Source organism: Mus caroli, chromosome 9 (genome assembly GCF_900094665.2).
Source record: "Mus caroli chromosome 9, CAROLI_EIJ_v1.1, whole genome shotgun sequence".
NCBI classification, from domain to species: Eukaryota; Metazoa; Chordata; class Mammalia; order Rodentia; family Muridae; genus Mus; species Mus caroli.
In genome coordinates this window covers 18,417,064-18,430,453 of record NC_034578.1, presented here as the reverse complement: position 1 = coordinate 18,430,453, position 13,390 = coordinate 18,417,064, and the positions used below count along the sequence as shown (strand labels likewise).

Genomic DNA, 13,390 nt, shown 5'->3' with positions numbered 1-13,390 from the left:
GGCACACTCCTGTTATCCAAACACTTGAGATGTGTAGCAAAGAAGATCAGGGGTTCAAGACCATCATTGCTATATAGTGAATTTTGCCACCATCTTGACTATACAAGAATGTCTTAAAAAAAAAGAATAAAATAAATAAATACAATATTTAATTAAAAAGGAGATCTGGAGAAATGGCTCAGCAGTTAAGAGCACTAACTGCTTTACAGAGGACTTGGGTTTGTTTCCTCATGGCAGCTCACAACTACATGTAACACCACTTCCAGAGCATCCCATGCCCTCTGGCTCTCTCCAGGCCATACTCTCAAACACTCGTGAAATACACACAAATTTTTTAAAAACTAAATTGAAAAAGGAAACAGACTGTGGGTATAGCTCAGATGGTGAAGGGCTCTTTTTAGCATTCAGAGAACCCTGAGTTTAATCCCCAGTACTGTACAAACCTGGCCTGGTGGTACTCATCTCTAATTCCAGCATTCAGGAGGTAGAAGCAGGAGGATCAAGATGTTCCAATTCCTCTATAAGCTTGAAGCCACCCTATATTATAAATATTTGACCTGTTTACCTATCTTATATATGTATATATCTGGGTTTGCATAAAGGGGTTTTGAGAGGGAGAAGTTAATAGTGAATAATTAAATCATAAATTTACTTTAAATCTATTATTTGTATACATAGAATTTTACCATTTTAGAATATGAAAGCTAATTTCACAGAGATGGATGTGCTTGTTTATTTTTACATAAATAATTAATCTCAGCTGAATATTTAATAATGCAGGGCACAGAGTATCTTCAGCACAGTTCTCTGTGTGTGTGTGTGTGTGTGTGTGTGTGTGTGTGTGTGTAAGCACTTGTATGCCTTGGTTTATGTGTGGAGGTCAGAGGACAACTTGCAGGAGTCAGTTCTCTCCTTCCACCAAATGGGTTCTGGGAATGGAACTCAGGTCGTCAGCTTGGTGGTAGGTGCCTTTACTGCTGAGCCATCTCACCAGCCTGCATCTTCCACATTTTTCAGAGGTGATTTTCCTTTTTCACTTTTATAGTTGTCAGTGCTGAGAGTTCCGTTTTACATAAGCTCACAGGATAAACTCACAGGAGTGTGCTTAGTGATTTTCAGAATGTTGGAAATTCTGTCCTAATTCCAAGACAAAGTTCATTTCAATAAAGAGAGAAAACTCGAATCAGCACATCTTTTGGCAGGGATTGTGGTGGTAGTGACACAAGCTTCATGTAGGCTGACCTAGTACTCACTACATAGCTGAGGATAACTTTGAACTCCTGACCCTCCTCTCTCCTCAGCCACTTAAGTGCTGGAATTACAGGAGTATACAACCTCACACAGCTTTAAAAAAAATTGTTCTTAAAGATTATTTTAAAAATTTAATGTGGTCTTTAAAAAAATTATTTGTGTGTATGAGTGTTTCCTTTCATGTGTGCCATGTGTGTGCCTAGTGCCCATAGAGGCCAAAAGAGGGCATCAGAGTCCTCAAAGCTGGGATTATGGATGGCTGTGAGCCACTGCGTGGGTGCTGCAAAATGAACCCAGGTCCTCTGCAAGAGCAGCAAGTGCTTTTAACTACTGCGCCGTCCCTTCAGCCCTTCAAATGCCAATGTTTAAAGCAAAACATTCTAAACCAGTACACTCCAAAGATACATTAGGTACTTACATGCTGGGGAATGGTGGTAGAAAAATATTAAAAGCCTTTGTTTCCATAATTAATCCATCACGTTATGTTTCCATAAGAGCAGAAAACCTTATATAAGCACTGCCACTCTTAACATCAAATCGTGTAGAATTCAAGCTGAGGTGTTTCAGGTAGCATTCACTTTCACTAGAGTTGATGGGTGACACCATATACAATAGAAAATACATATTTTGTGTTCAGAGCCAAAGCTGCAGTGACATCACTTGCTGCAGTGCCGGTGAGTACTGCCCAAAATGTCCCGGAGGGATTCAATACATTTGATTCGGAATCAGTGTTTTGGCCTGAAATGTTTTACTGTTGACAGAAATTTTCCCAACCACCACATTCAGTTACATGACCCCATCTGGCATCTCAACCCTCAGTTTCTGAAGCTGAGTCCTGGATGATCCTGTAGTCTCACCAGGACTCAAATCTGTTTTCAAAACCCAGTGGCCAGAGGGATCTTGCTGCCACGGGATCATGCCACCCTGCTCATGAGCTACCCAGGAGGTTCTTTATGACTTAGCTCTGCTCAGCTCTTTGATGTCATCCCCTACTATGCTCTCACTGTTCTAGAGATGCACTACGGACTGTCTTACCACGTGTCCTTTGTTATCTGTGAGTCTTCCTGCTTCGAATACTCTTCTTCCTGATTGTCTACAGAACACCTTCCTCACTTCCAAATGTCACTCTTCTGAAGCCACACTACTTAAAGTTCCTTTTCGTATTCCATATTCCCCTTCTCAGCTTTATTTTCCCTTAGCATTTTCAGCATTTTTTGACCTATGGTTTACTGGATTTCCGCCCTATTTTGTGTACCCATTCATAGGATAAACAATGTTTTTTCTTTAAGGCTATAGAGATTAAACCTAAAGCCTCAACAGATAAGAACAATATCTGGGGCTGGAGAGATGGCTCAGCAGTTAAAAGCACTGACTGCTCTCCCAGAGATCCTGAGTTCAACTCCCAGCAACCACATGGTGGCTCCCTAGCCTAAAAAAAAGAGATGCCCATGAACATACAAGAAGCCTACAGAACTCCAAATAGACTGGACCAGAAAAGAAATTCTTTCTGTCACACAATAAAACACCAAATGCACTAAACAAAGAAAGAATATTAAAAAGCAGTAAGGGAGCCGGACATGGTGGCGCACACCTTTAATCCCAGCACTCGGGAGGCAGAGGCAGGCAGATTTCTGAGTTCGAGGCCAGCCTGGTCTACAAAGTGAGTGCCAGGACAGCCAGGGCTACACAGAGAAACCCTGTCTCAAAAAACCAAAAAAAAAAAAAAAAAAAAGCAGTAAGGGAAAAAGGTCAAGTAACATATAAAGGGACACCTATCAGAATTAAACCAGACTTCTTACCAGAGACTATGAAAGCCACAAGATCCTGGGCAGATGTCATACAGACCCTAAGAGAACACAAATGCCAGCCCAGGCTACTATACCCAGCAAAACTCTCAATTACCATAGACAGAGAAAACAAGATATTCCATGAAAAACTCAAATTTACATAATATCTTCCCATAAATCCAGCCCTACAAAGGATAATAGATGGAAAACACCAACACAAGGAGGGAAACTACACCCTAGGAAAAAGCAAAGAAAAAAAAAAAGCAAGAAAAAATCTTTCAACAAACCCAAAAGAAGATAGCCACACAAACATAATTCCACCTCTAAAAACAAAAATAAGAGGAAGTAACAATCACTTTTCCTTACTATCTCTTAACATCAAAGGACTCAATTCAACATAAACTAACAGACTGAATACGTAAACAGGACCCAGCATTTTGCTGCATACAGGAAATGCACCTCAGTGACAAAGACAGACACCACCTTAGAGTAAAGGATTGGAAAACAATTTTCCAAGCAAATGGTCCCAAGGAACAAGCTGGAGTAGCCATTCTAATATCGAATAAAATCAACTTTCAGGGGCTGGAGAGATGAGTCGTTAAGAGCATCGACTGCTCCTCCAAAGATCCTGAGTTCAAATCCCAGCAACCACATGGTGGCTCACAACCATCCGTAATGAGATCTGATGCCCTCTTCTGGTGCATCTGAAGACAACTACAGTGTACTTAGATATAATAATAAAGAAATCTCTTTAAAAAATCAACTTTCGGGCTGGAGAGATGGCTCAGTGGTTAAGAGCACCAACTACGCTTCTAGAGGTCCTGAGTTCAAATCCCAGCAACCACATGATGGCTCACAACCATCTGTAATGAGATCTGATGCCCTCTTCTGGTGTGTCTGGAGACAGCTACGGTGTACTCATATACATAAAATAAATTAATAAATATAATAAAAAAATCAACTTTCAACCAAAAGTTATCAAAAAGCATAAGGAAGGACACTTCATACTCATCAAAGGAAAAATCTACCAAGAAGAACTCTCAATTCTGAACATTTATGCTCCAAATGCAAGGGCACCCGCATTCATAAAAGAAACTTTACTAAAGCTCAAAGCACACATTGCACCTCACACAATAAAAAATGGGAGATGGAGAGATGGCTCAGCGGTTAAGAGTACTGTCTGCTCTTCCAGAGGCCCTGAGTTCAAATCCCAGCAACCACATGGTGACTTACAACCATCCATAATGAGATCTGATGCCCTCTTCTGGGCGTGTCTGAAGACACCTACAGTATATTTACATATAATAAATAAATAAATCTTTTTAAAAATAATAAATCTTTTAAAAAAATGTGAGACTTCAACTCTCAAAATGGAGAGATTATGGAAACAGAAAATAAACAGACACAGTGAAACTAACAGAAGTTATGAAACAAATGGATCTAACAGATATTTATAGAACATTTCAACCTAAAACAAAAGAATATACCTTCTTCTCAGCACCTCACAGTACCTTCTCCAAAACTGACCATATAATTGGTCACAAAACAGGCCTCAACAGATACAAGAAGAATGAAATAATCCCATGCACCCTACCAGATCAGCACGGACTAAGGCTGATCTTAAATACCAACAAAAACAACGGAAAACACACATACACATGGAAGCTGAACAATGCTCTACTCAATGATAACTTGGTCAAGAAAGAAATAAATAAATTAAAGGCTTTTTAAAATTTAATGAAAATGAAGACACAATATACCAAAACTTATGGGACACAATGAAAACAGTGGTAAGAGGAAAACTCATAAATCTAAGTGCCTCCAGAAAGAAACTGGAGAGAGCACACACTAGCAGCTTGACAGCACACCTGAAAGCTCTAGAACAAAAGGAAGCAGGTACACCCAAGAGGAGTAGATGGCAGGAAATAATCAAACTCAGGGCTGAAATCAATGAGGTGGAACCAAAAAGAACTATACAAAGAATCAACAAAACCAAGAGCTGGTTCTTTGAGAAAATCAACAAGATAGATAAACCCTTAGCCAGACTAACTAGAGGGCACAGAGACAGTATTCAAATTAACAAAATCAGAAATGAAAAGGGGGACATAACAATGAAATGTATCTTTAAATAATTATTCTATTTGTTGAATATTAACAGTTGAAAATATTAATTAAAATCATGTTCTACAAATAAACAAACAAGACAAAACAAAACAAAGTACTGACTGCTCTTCCAGAGGTCCTGAGTTCAACCCTCAGCAACCACATGGTAGCTCAGAACCATCTGTAATGGGATCTGATGCCCTCTTCTGGTGTGTCTGAGGACAGCAACAGTGTACTCATATAAATAAAAATAAATAATATTAAAGAAAAAAAAAAAAAGAACAGTACGTGGAGAGTGGGGAGCTGAAGAGATGGCTCACAATTAAGAGCACTTATTGCTCTTCTAAAGGACGTGGGCGCAGTTCCTAGCACCCACATGCAGCTCACGTCCTGGAGCGTACTCTGTAGGTGGGGAGCACTAGAAAACGTGTGGATTTTCAATGTTAACTCAAAGAAACGGACTGGAAATGAGTCTTCAGATGGGTCATGCATTTGCTAAAGCAGTTTAGTTACAATTACTCTGGCAACACATATTCTGAAACTTGTTTTTTGTTTGAAAATGTATATATTTCATGGATTTTTATATACAAGTGCCTGGTTTAATGTTTTTAGAGTTTTTTATGAGTACTTTACTCTTCATGTCTAGTGTGTAGTTACGTTAGCTTAAGGACTTTTTCTCAAAAAGGAAAACTTGTGGATAGTCAGGCAGTCCTAGTATACCTACAGTCCAGCCTGTTGCCCTTTTACATTATATTCATCAATTATTCTCTGAAAAAGAAAACAAAGAGTGTCCTAATGGAGATTTCTCTGAACACAGACCAAGAATTGAGTCGTGAGAATTCTGAGTGCTTGTGAGAAAACTCCAAGAAAACAAGAAGACAGTCTTGTGATCTCAGTTTCTTCAGAACTCAGAATTCTTCTTAGAATGTGGAGAGGATAGGAGTGCATTTATTTCAGCTATTGTTATTCACATGTCACTATGGAAAAGCATTTTTGCCACATGTAGCTTGGCCCTGTGATTGGACGCCTTACTTATATAATGCTCCTTAACCCTGGAAGTGTAAGCTGTCCAATGCTCTGAATAAAGTTGGCTATTGCATGAGACTTTAGTCCGCCTCCTTTTTAGGGCCTGCTTTCCTAGGTATACCAACAAGAGTGTTAGAGGTGTATAAAGTCATGCGACCACAGCCTGTGCAGTTTACTCTGAATGCTTTTGCTGGGGTGCTGAACCGTTGTGTCTGCTTTCTTTATAACTCATCAGTTGGTTTGCTTTTCGGTGCTGGCTATCCAATTCAGAGCTTTCTGTGTACTTATGCAAGCACTCTACCACTGTGCTATGTCCCAGCCCCATTTTTATTACATTTCAAAATACCCAAAATGTATATATTTCATGGATTTTTATATACAAGTGCCTGGTTTAATGTTTTTAGAGTATGGAAGGAACTTACGGACTAGTAAGGGAGATTTTAAATTCTGACATCATTACAATATATGAATATATGTGTGCATAAGTATATACTGTATATATATATATGTATGTACATATATATATATATATACATATATATACACAAATGAGAGTAGATATTGAAAGTATACTTCCTCTTCAGTGTTCATCAGTCTTAAGGATTTGGTGGTTTGGGTAGTGGGATATGCCTTCAATGCTAGCCCTTCAGAGGCAGAAGCAGGTAGATCTCTGGCCAACCTGGTTTATAGAACGTGTTCTATGTCAGCCTGAGCTACAGACTGAGAACCTGTCTCAAAACAAAAACAAAAGTGAAAAACCTAAGAATTATAAAATTATAAAAATTATACTGGGTTGGAGAGATGACTCAGTGGTTAAGAGCACTGGCTGCTGTTACAGAGGACCTGGGTTCAATGCCCAGCATTCATAACCATCTCTAGCTCTGGTCCTAGAGACGACAACATTCTGACTTTAATGAGCATGTGGTGTACATAACTACACGCAGGCAAAACATTCTTACACATGTAACAAAATAAATCTTTTTAAAAATTGTAAAAATGGCTGAGTGTGGTGAGCAATGCGTTTAATCTTAATACTAGGGAGGCATGGACAAGTGGATCTCTTGTAAGTTTGAAGCTAGCCTGGTCTACATAGTAAACCAGAACTACACAGTGAGACTGTAATTTTCTTTTTTCTTTCTTTCTTTCTTTCTTTCTTTCTTTCTTTCTTTCTTTCTTTCTTCCTCCCTCCCTCCCTCCCTCCCTTTCTTCCTTCCTTCCTTCCTTCCTTCCTTTCTTTCTTTCTTCTGTTTTTTTGTTTTGTTTTCTTTTGTTTTGTTTGTTTTTTCGAGACAGGGTTTCTCTGTGAAGCCCTGGCTGTCCTGGAGCGTACTCTGTAGACCAAGCTGGCCTCGAACTCAGAAATCCATCTGCCTCTGCCTCCCAAGTGCTGTGGGCATGCACCACCACTGCCCGACAAGACTGTATTTTTCAAAAAAAAAATTCTAAAAATGAGTTTGATGCCTTTGTACTTAGCCCATTTAAAATCTACTTCATTCTTGTTTTGTTTTGTTTTAAGATTTATTTATTTATTTATTATACATAAGTACACTGTAGCTGTCTTCAGACACTCCAGAAGAGGGAGTCAGACCAGGCTGGCCTCGAACTCAGAAATCTGCCTGCCTCTCAAGTGCTGGGATTAAAGTCGTGGGCCACCACAGCCGGGCCACCGAGAAGAATGTATATCCAGGCTGTTGGGTACAATAGTCTGTAGATATCTGTTAGTTCCCATTGATGTATGGTGCAACTTAACTGTGAAGTTTCTTTGCTGATTTGATTCAGAGCCCATCCATATGTGAGATGTGTTCTTGCTGCCTCAGGCTCTGAGGTGAGTGTTCAGTCTCCCACAGGGCTCTCAAAAAGGCCCAAACATTGCAAGCATGGCACCAGCAGGTCTTGCCCTCTCCTCTTCCCTCTCCTTTGTTATATTACATTCCTAAAGCTAGCCACCAAGGTCTCTTCCGTTATTTGGTCACTTCCTTATACCTGATAAAATACCAAGGCCAGCGATCAAAATTCATTAATTGACTATCCTGGCTAGCACATCCAATCAGGACTTACCAACTCATCCTAACACAGACTTCCCAGCCTTTCCTCCTTCAGAAACACCTGCTGTTGCCTTTGCTCAACCCAAAGGGATGAATTAAGCAATCCATGCAAATGCTCTTAGCCACTAAGTCTAGAAGCCTAGTCATCTTTTTGTTTTGTACACTGTAGCTGTCTTCAGACACACCAGAAGAGGGCATCCGATCCCATTACAGATGGTTGTGAGCTACCATGTACTTGCTGGGAATTGAACTCAGGACCTGGAAGAGCAGTCAGTGCTCTTAACCACTGAGCCATCTCTCCAGCCCCATGTATGCTGCTTCTTTTTTTTTTTTTTTTTTTTTTTTTTTTTTTTTTGGTTTTTCGAGACAGGGTTTCTCTGTGTAGCCCTGGCTGTCCTGGAACTCACTTTGTAGACCAGGCTGGCCTCGAACTCAGAAATCCGCCTGCCTCTGCCTCCCGAGTGCTGGGATTAAAGGCGTGCGCCACCACGCCCGGCTGTATGCTGCTTCTTTAAGAAATGTCTGCAGCGCTGGCTTAGTTGTCATGAACTGCCTTCCCCCGTGTTTCTCTTGATTCATTCTTTTTTAAAGGACAAGGTTTTTATGATTTTATTTTTTAAAAAGCAGCTATATAGTGTAAAAATGTCCAAAACGAATTTTCAGGGTTAGTTGGTCTTTCCTTAGAAAAATGAAAAACAAAACATTTTTTTAAAAAAATATTTTATTTATTTATTACATGTAAGTACACTGTAGCTGTACACACCAGAAGAGGGCATCAGATTTCATTACCGATGGTTGTGAGCCACCGTGTGGTTTTGGGATTTGAACTCAGGACCTTTGGAAGAGCAGTCGGCACTCTTAACTGCTGAGCCATCTCACCAGCCCAAAACAAAACATTTTAAAAGAGCAAATTGGCCAAAGTCTGAAAAAGTCAACAACAGGTTTTTTTGGTTTTCTTTAAGAGAAAACCCTTTTCTATTTAAAGCTTGTGGATTTGCACATGTGGAAATATATATCTACACAGAGCTGCAATGGTTTCATTCATATATGAAACCAACTTGGGGGTGTCTGGCCATTTTGAGTGTTTAACATATTGAAGGGTTGTTTGTGTCTGGTAAATCTGGCATAGAATGCACCCAGATTTAGATATTAGTAATTTGTGAATACTTCCTTCATTTATATTATAACGAACATTTGGAATTTCGTGCTGCCTTCTCAGCTGTGTTGATCACAATTGTGTCAGACCTGGAAGGCTTAAACACAATGTCAAGTTATCCTTTCTCGGCATTTGGTTACTCATTTGGAGCAGACAGGCAAGAATTCACAATCCACAACCTAAGCACTTGCTTCAAATTAAACATCCTCCTTCCATTTGCAAAATGATGCCTAACTAAGCAAACCAAAGCTGGGACCCAAGCCAGCTGGCCTTCCTCTTCCTGGAGAAGCCTGCATCCTCAGGGCTTCTCAGTGATGAGTCTGAGGTGAGTAAAAGAAAAGCCATCTTTCCCCTCCAGCTCATGGAGGCAAAGCGTAGGAAGCCGTCAATCTCACTATAGTTACTCGTCAGCAGCAGGGCTGCAGCTGAGAAGGCAACACACAAATTCTTGCCAAGCCCTGAGTTCAGAATCTTGAGACTCAAGGGTTACAGAAACATTCACCCTGTGTAATAAGGTTCCTTACATGATCCAGCACAGAGATTTTATGGTATGGCCTTTCTTGTGCCCCTGAAAATATTCTTATTTGTTCCATGTATTTAATAGATGATTTGTGGGGCAGAGAAACACTGGCTGACAAGTATTTGCTTTCAAGATTTGGAATATATCATTTTACGTTTCTAGCTTTTAGGTCTGGTGCCAGCAAAGCTCTTGGAACTTTGGCCTCTGGATGTTAGCACTATTCCTTTATAGCCTTTACCTTTTGAAATGTTTTGAAAAACTATTTTGGGCTGAGAGCCTAGCTTTTAACAGCTGCCTTTAATCTCAGCCTTGGAAGGTCGGGGCAGGTGGATGTCTGTGAGTTCGAGGCCAGCCTGGTCTGCAGAGCTCGCTCCAGGACAACTAAGGCACCCAGAGCAGCCCTGTACTGAAAATAAAGGGGTAAAAAAGTGACACGCACTGTGAGCTGCTATGTATGGGGCGCCAGGAACTGAATCCTTGAAGAGCAGCGAGTGGCTCTTAACCCTGCTTAGCCATTTCTCCAACTCCTTATGACATTTTTTTTTAACTTTTAGAATGTATTTTTATGCCAGGTGTGGTGGCACACGCCTTTAATCCCAGCACTTGGGAGGCAGAGGCAGGCGGATTTCTGAGTTCGAGGCCAGCCTGGTCTACAAAGTGAGTTCCAGGACAGCCAGGGCTATACAGACAAACCCTGTCTCAAAAAACCAAAAAACAAACAAACAAAACCCCAATGAAGTTTTTAATTGGACACACTCATTATCTCTATTAATAATCATAAACATTGGGAGCTGCTTGACAACTGTAAAGTTTTCCAAGCAGGGGCTGGATAATTAGGATCATCATGTGAGGACTGTTTTACTTATTGTTGTGAATCACAAAATTATCCCCAGATCTTCCCTTTGCTGTCAGCTTTAGGCAGCACTCCTGTTTAATGTATGGCCCAAGACCATTCTTCTTCATCCACTACTTTGTCTCAGACAAGAAGCCGAAACGTTGAACCTGCCTGAACTGGGAGCGTATGCAGGTATACATAAAACACTGCACTATAATGTGGAATTCAGTCATTTCCTTGTAGAACAGGGGAGGACGAGCCATCTACCAACTACACAGAATAATATAAACGATTATACAGTTATAGCTAAATAAATCCCATGGTCCACAACAATTTTCCAGCTATGAACAGGTTACGTACGGGATGAATGTCTCATGAGATTATCTACCTGAGCTAGGTGTGGCTGCACATGGCTTTACTACCAGCCTGCCTCTGTCCCCAGAATGTTAGCTTTAAGGCATATGGTGGGCTCTTTTGTTTCCTCTTGCATTGTATAAACTTTTATATTTTTCTGTGTGTTTGAACTCATGTCAGAATAAAATGGTTAATGTGGGTTGAAAATGAAATATAACCTCACAATTGACTACACAGAGGATTTCTAAGACATGACACAGCTGGACTCCTACGCAGATACTCAAGGTGATGAGCGGGGCATCCTGATTGTAGGCTCAAGATAAGAAAGCTGTGGACCCATTGAAAGGCAGTCAGAAGTTTGTTTGGGGGAAGGGAGGATAAGTGAGAGCTCTTCTTAGCATTGAAAACTACACAGAGTGGGTCCATAGTAAGATCATTTCCATTGAGGAAAGGTGGAATGTAAAATAAGATGGAGATAGGGACTCAAAGGGATAAGAATGACAGGATTTTTTTTTTCTTTTTTTGAGACAGGGTTTCTCTGTGTAGCCCTGGCTGTCCTGGAACTCACTCTGAAGACCAGGCTGGCCTCGAACTCAGAAATCTGCCTGCCTCTCAAGTGCTGGGATTAAAGTCGTGGGCCACCACTGCCCGGCCCAAGAATGAAAGGATTCTGAGTAACTTTGATGGTCCAACTGGATGAACAAATATGAAACGGAATTGGCTCAACATCTTATCTATTGGGGAAATGCTTAACTTAGCAAGCCAGGTATAGCAGAAAAGGAGGTTAGCAGCAGGCAAGTCAATTCAGCAAGGAGGACGAGAGCTACGGAGAGTGGCATTAGAATGTTTTTCCTTGAGTTCTAAGTAAGAAGCAAGTGAAACAACACGAGTTGGGCAGCACCAGGTGTGGTGGTACACTCCCTGGCATCTGGGGGATGGGGGAAGGAGGATCAGAACTTCAAGGCTACCCTCAGCTACATAGGGAGTTGGGAGCCAGCCTGGACTACATGAGACTCTGACTCAAAACAAAACAGAGGAAAACAAAATAACTAAATAAAACTCATTCTTCTGGGCTGGAGAGATGGCTCAGTGGGTAAGAGCACTGACTGTTCTTCCAAAGGTCCTGAGTTCAAATTCCAGCTACCACATGGTGGCTGACAACCATCTGTAATGAGATATGACACCTTCTTCTGGCAAGTCTGATATAATAATAAATAAATCTTTTGTTTTGTTTTGTTTGTTTTGTTTTGTTTTTTCGAGACAGGGTTTCTCTGTGTAGCCCTGGCTGTCCTGGCACTCACTTTGTAGACCAGGCTGGCCTTGAACTCAGAAANCCGCCTGCCTCTGCCTCCCGAGTGCTGGGATTAAAGGCGTGCGCCACCACGCCCAGCAAATAAATCTTTAAAAAAAAAAAAAAACCCTCATTCTTCTGAAAGTAATCTACATTAAAGTCTTTGGATCACAAAAACAAAAACGAAAACAACTAAATTTTGTGGAACTAGAAACCAACAAGCTGGGGGCGGGGTGGGGGGAAGCAGAGTGGAGGAAGGTTATGGTGAAGTCAAAGATCCTGGAGAAAACCTACAACCACTACTTTATTAAATCAGAATAATTGCCAATTACATTCTAAAGATCTGTCCTTATACTCACAGAGAAGTATAGTCTTAACCCCTCATCAAGGAAGCCTCTCTTTGTAACAGTGGCCATTACAGAAAAAACACAACCAATCGAAATGCAGAGTTGTAGAGTCTAGTCCCAACTGATATATCTACAACTCAACTTCTACACCCAGGCTCTGACATTGCTGAAAAGGGAACAGAAAGACTGTGAAAGCCCGAGGAACGGGGAGTTAGCCGTGATCATGCATCTTAATAAGTGTCAGAAGCTACATCCTAAGCATGACTGCCTAAACATGAGGTGAACAGAGGTGACACCAATAGACATGCTGGAGTCTCTTGGTGAAGAGGGAGCTCAGGAGGCCTCAATCCTATACAAAGAATCACAGGCAACTAAGGAGTGCTGAGAGCAGAAAAAAAGAGTCTTCCCCAGGCAAGAACAAACCAACTGACCATTCAATACCAAATGGTCAGCACTGAAAATATACATACAGGTATGAGATGGCTGAGTGGGTAAGAGCATTAACTGCTCTTCTGAAGGTCCTGAGTTCAAATCCCAGCAACCACATGGTGGCTCACAACCACCCATAATGAGATCTAATACCCTCTTCTGGTGTGTCTGAAGTCAGCTACAGTATACTTATGTATAATAATAATAATAATAATAATAAAATCTTAAAAAAGAAAAAAAAGAAGT

General features: G+C 40.7%; 1 protein-coding gene across 6 annotated transcripts in view; it reads right to left on the bottom strand.

Annotated features, from left to right (window-relative positions):
• The window catches only part of Kiaa0895 (KIAA0895 ortholog), a 50,795-nt gene that overhangs the window by 32,511 nt on the left and 4,894 nt on the right, over nt 1-13,390 (bottom strand). For 3 of the 6 annotated variants that reach the window (XM_029481775.1, XM_021173170.2, XM_021173173.2), the window contains exon 3: nt 1,670-1,834. The exons of the other annotated variants lie outside the window; for them this stretch is intronic. In XM_029481775.1, coding sequence (XP_029337635.1) covers nt 1,670-1,716 — 47 coding nt within the window. In that variant the 5' untranslated portion in view covers nt 1,717-1,834. The remainder of the gene's footprint in view (nt 1-1,669; nt 1,835-13,390) is intronic. 6 annotated transcript variants of the gene reach the window in all.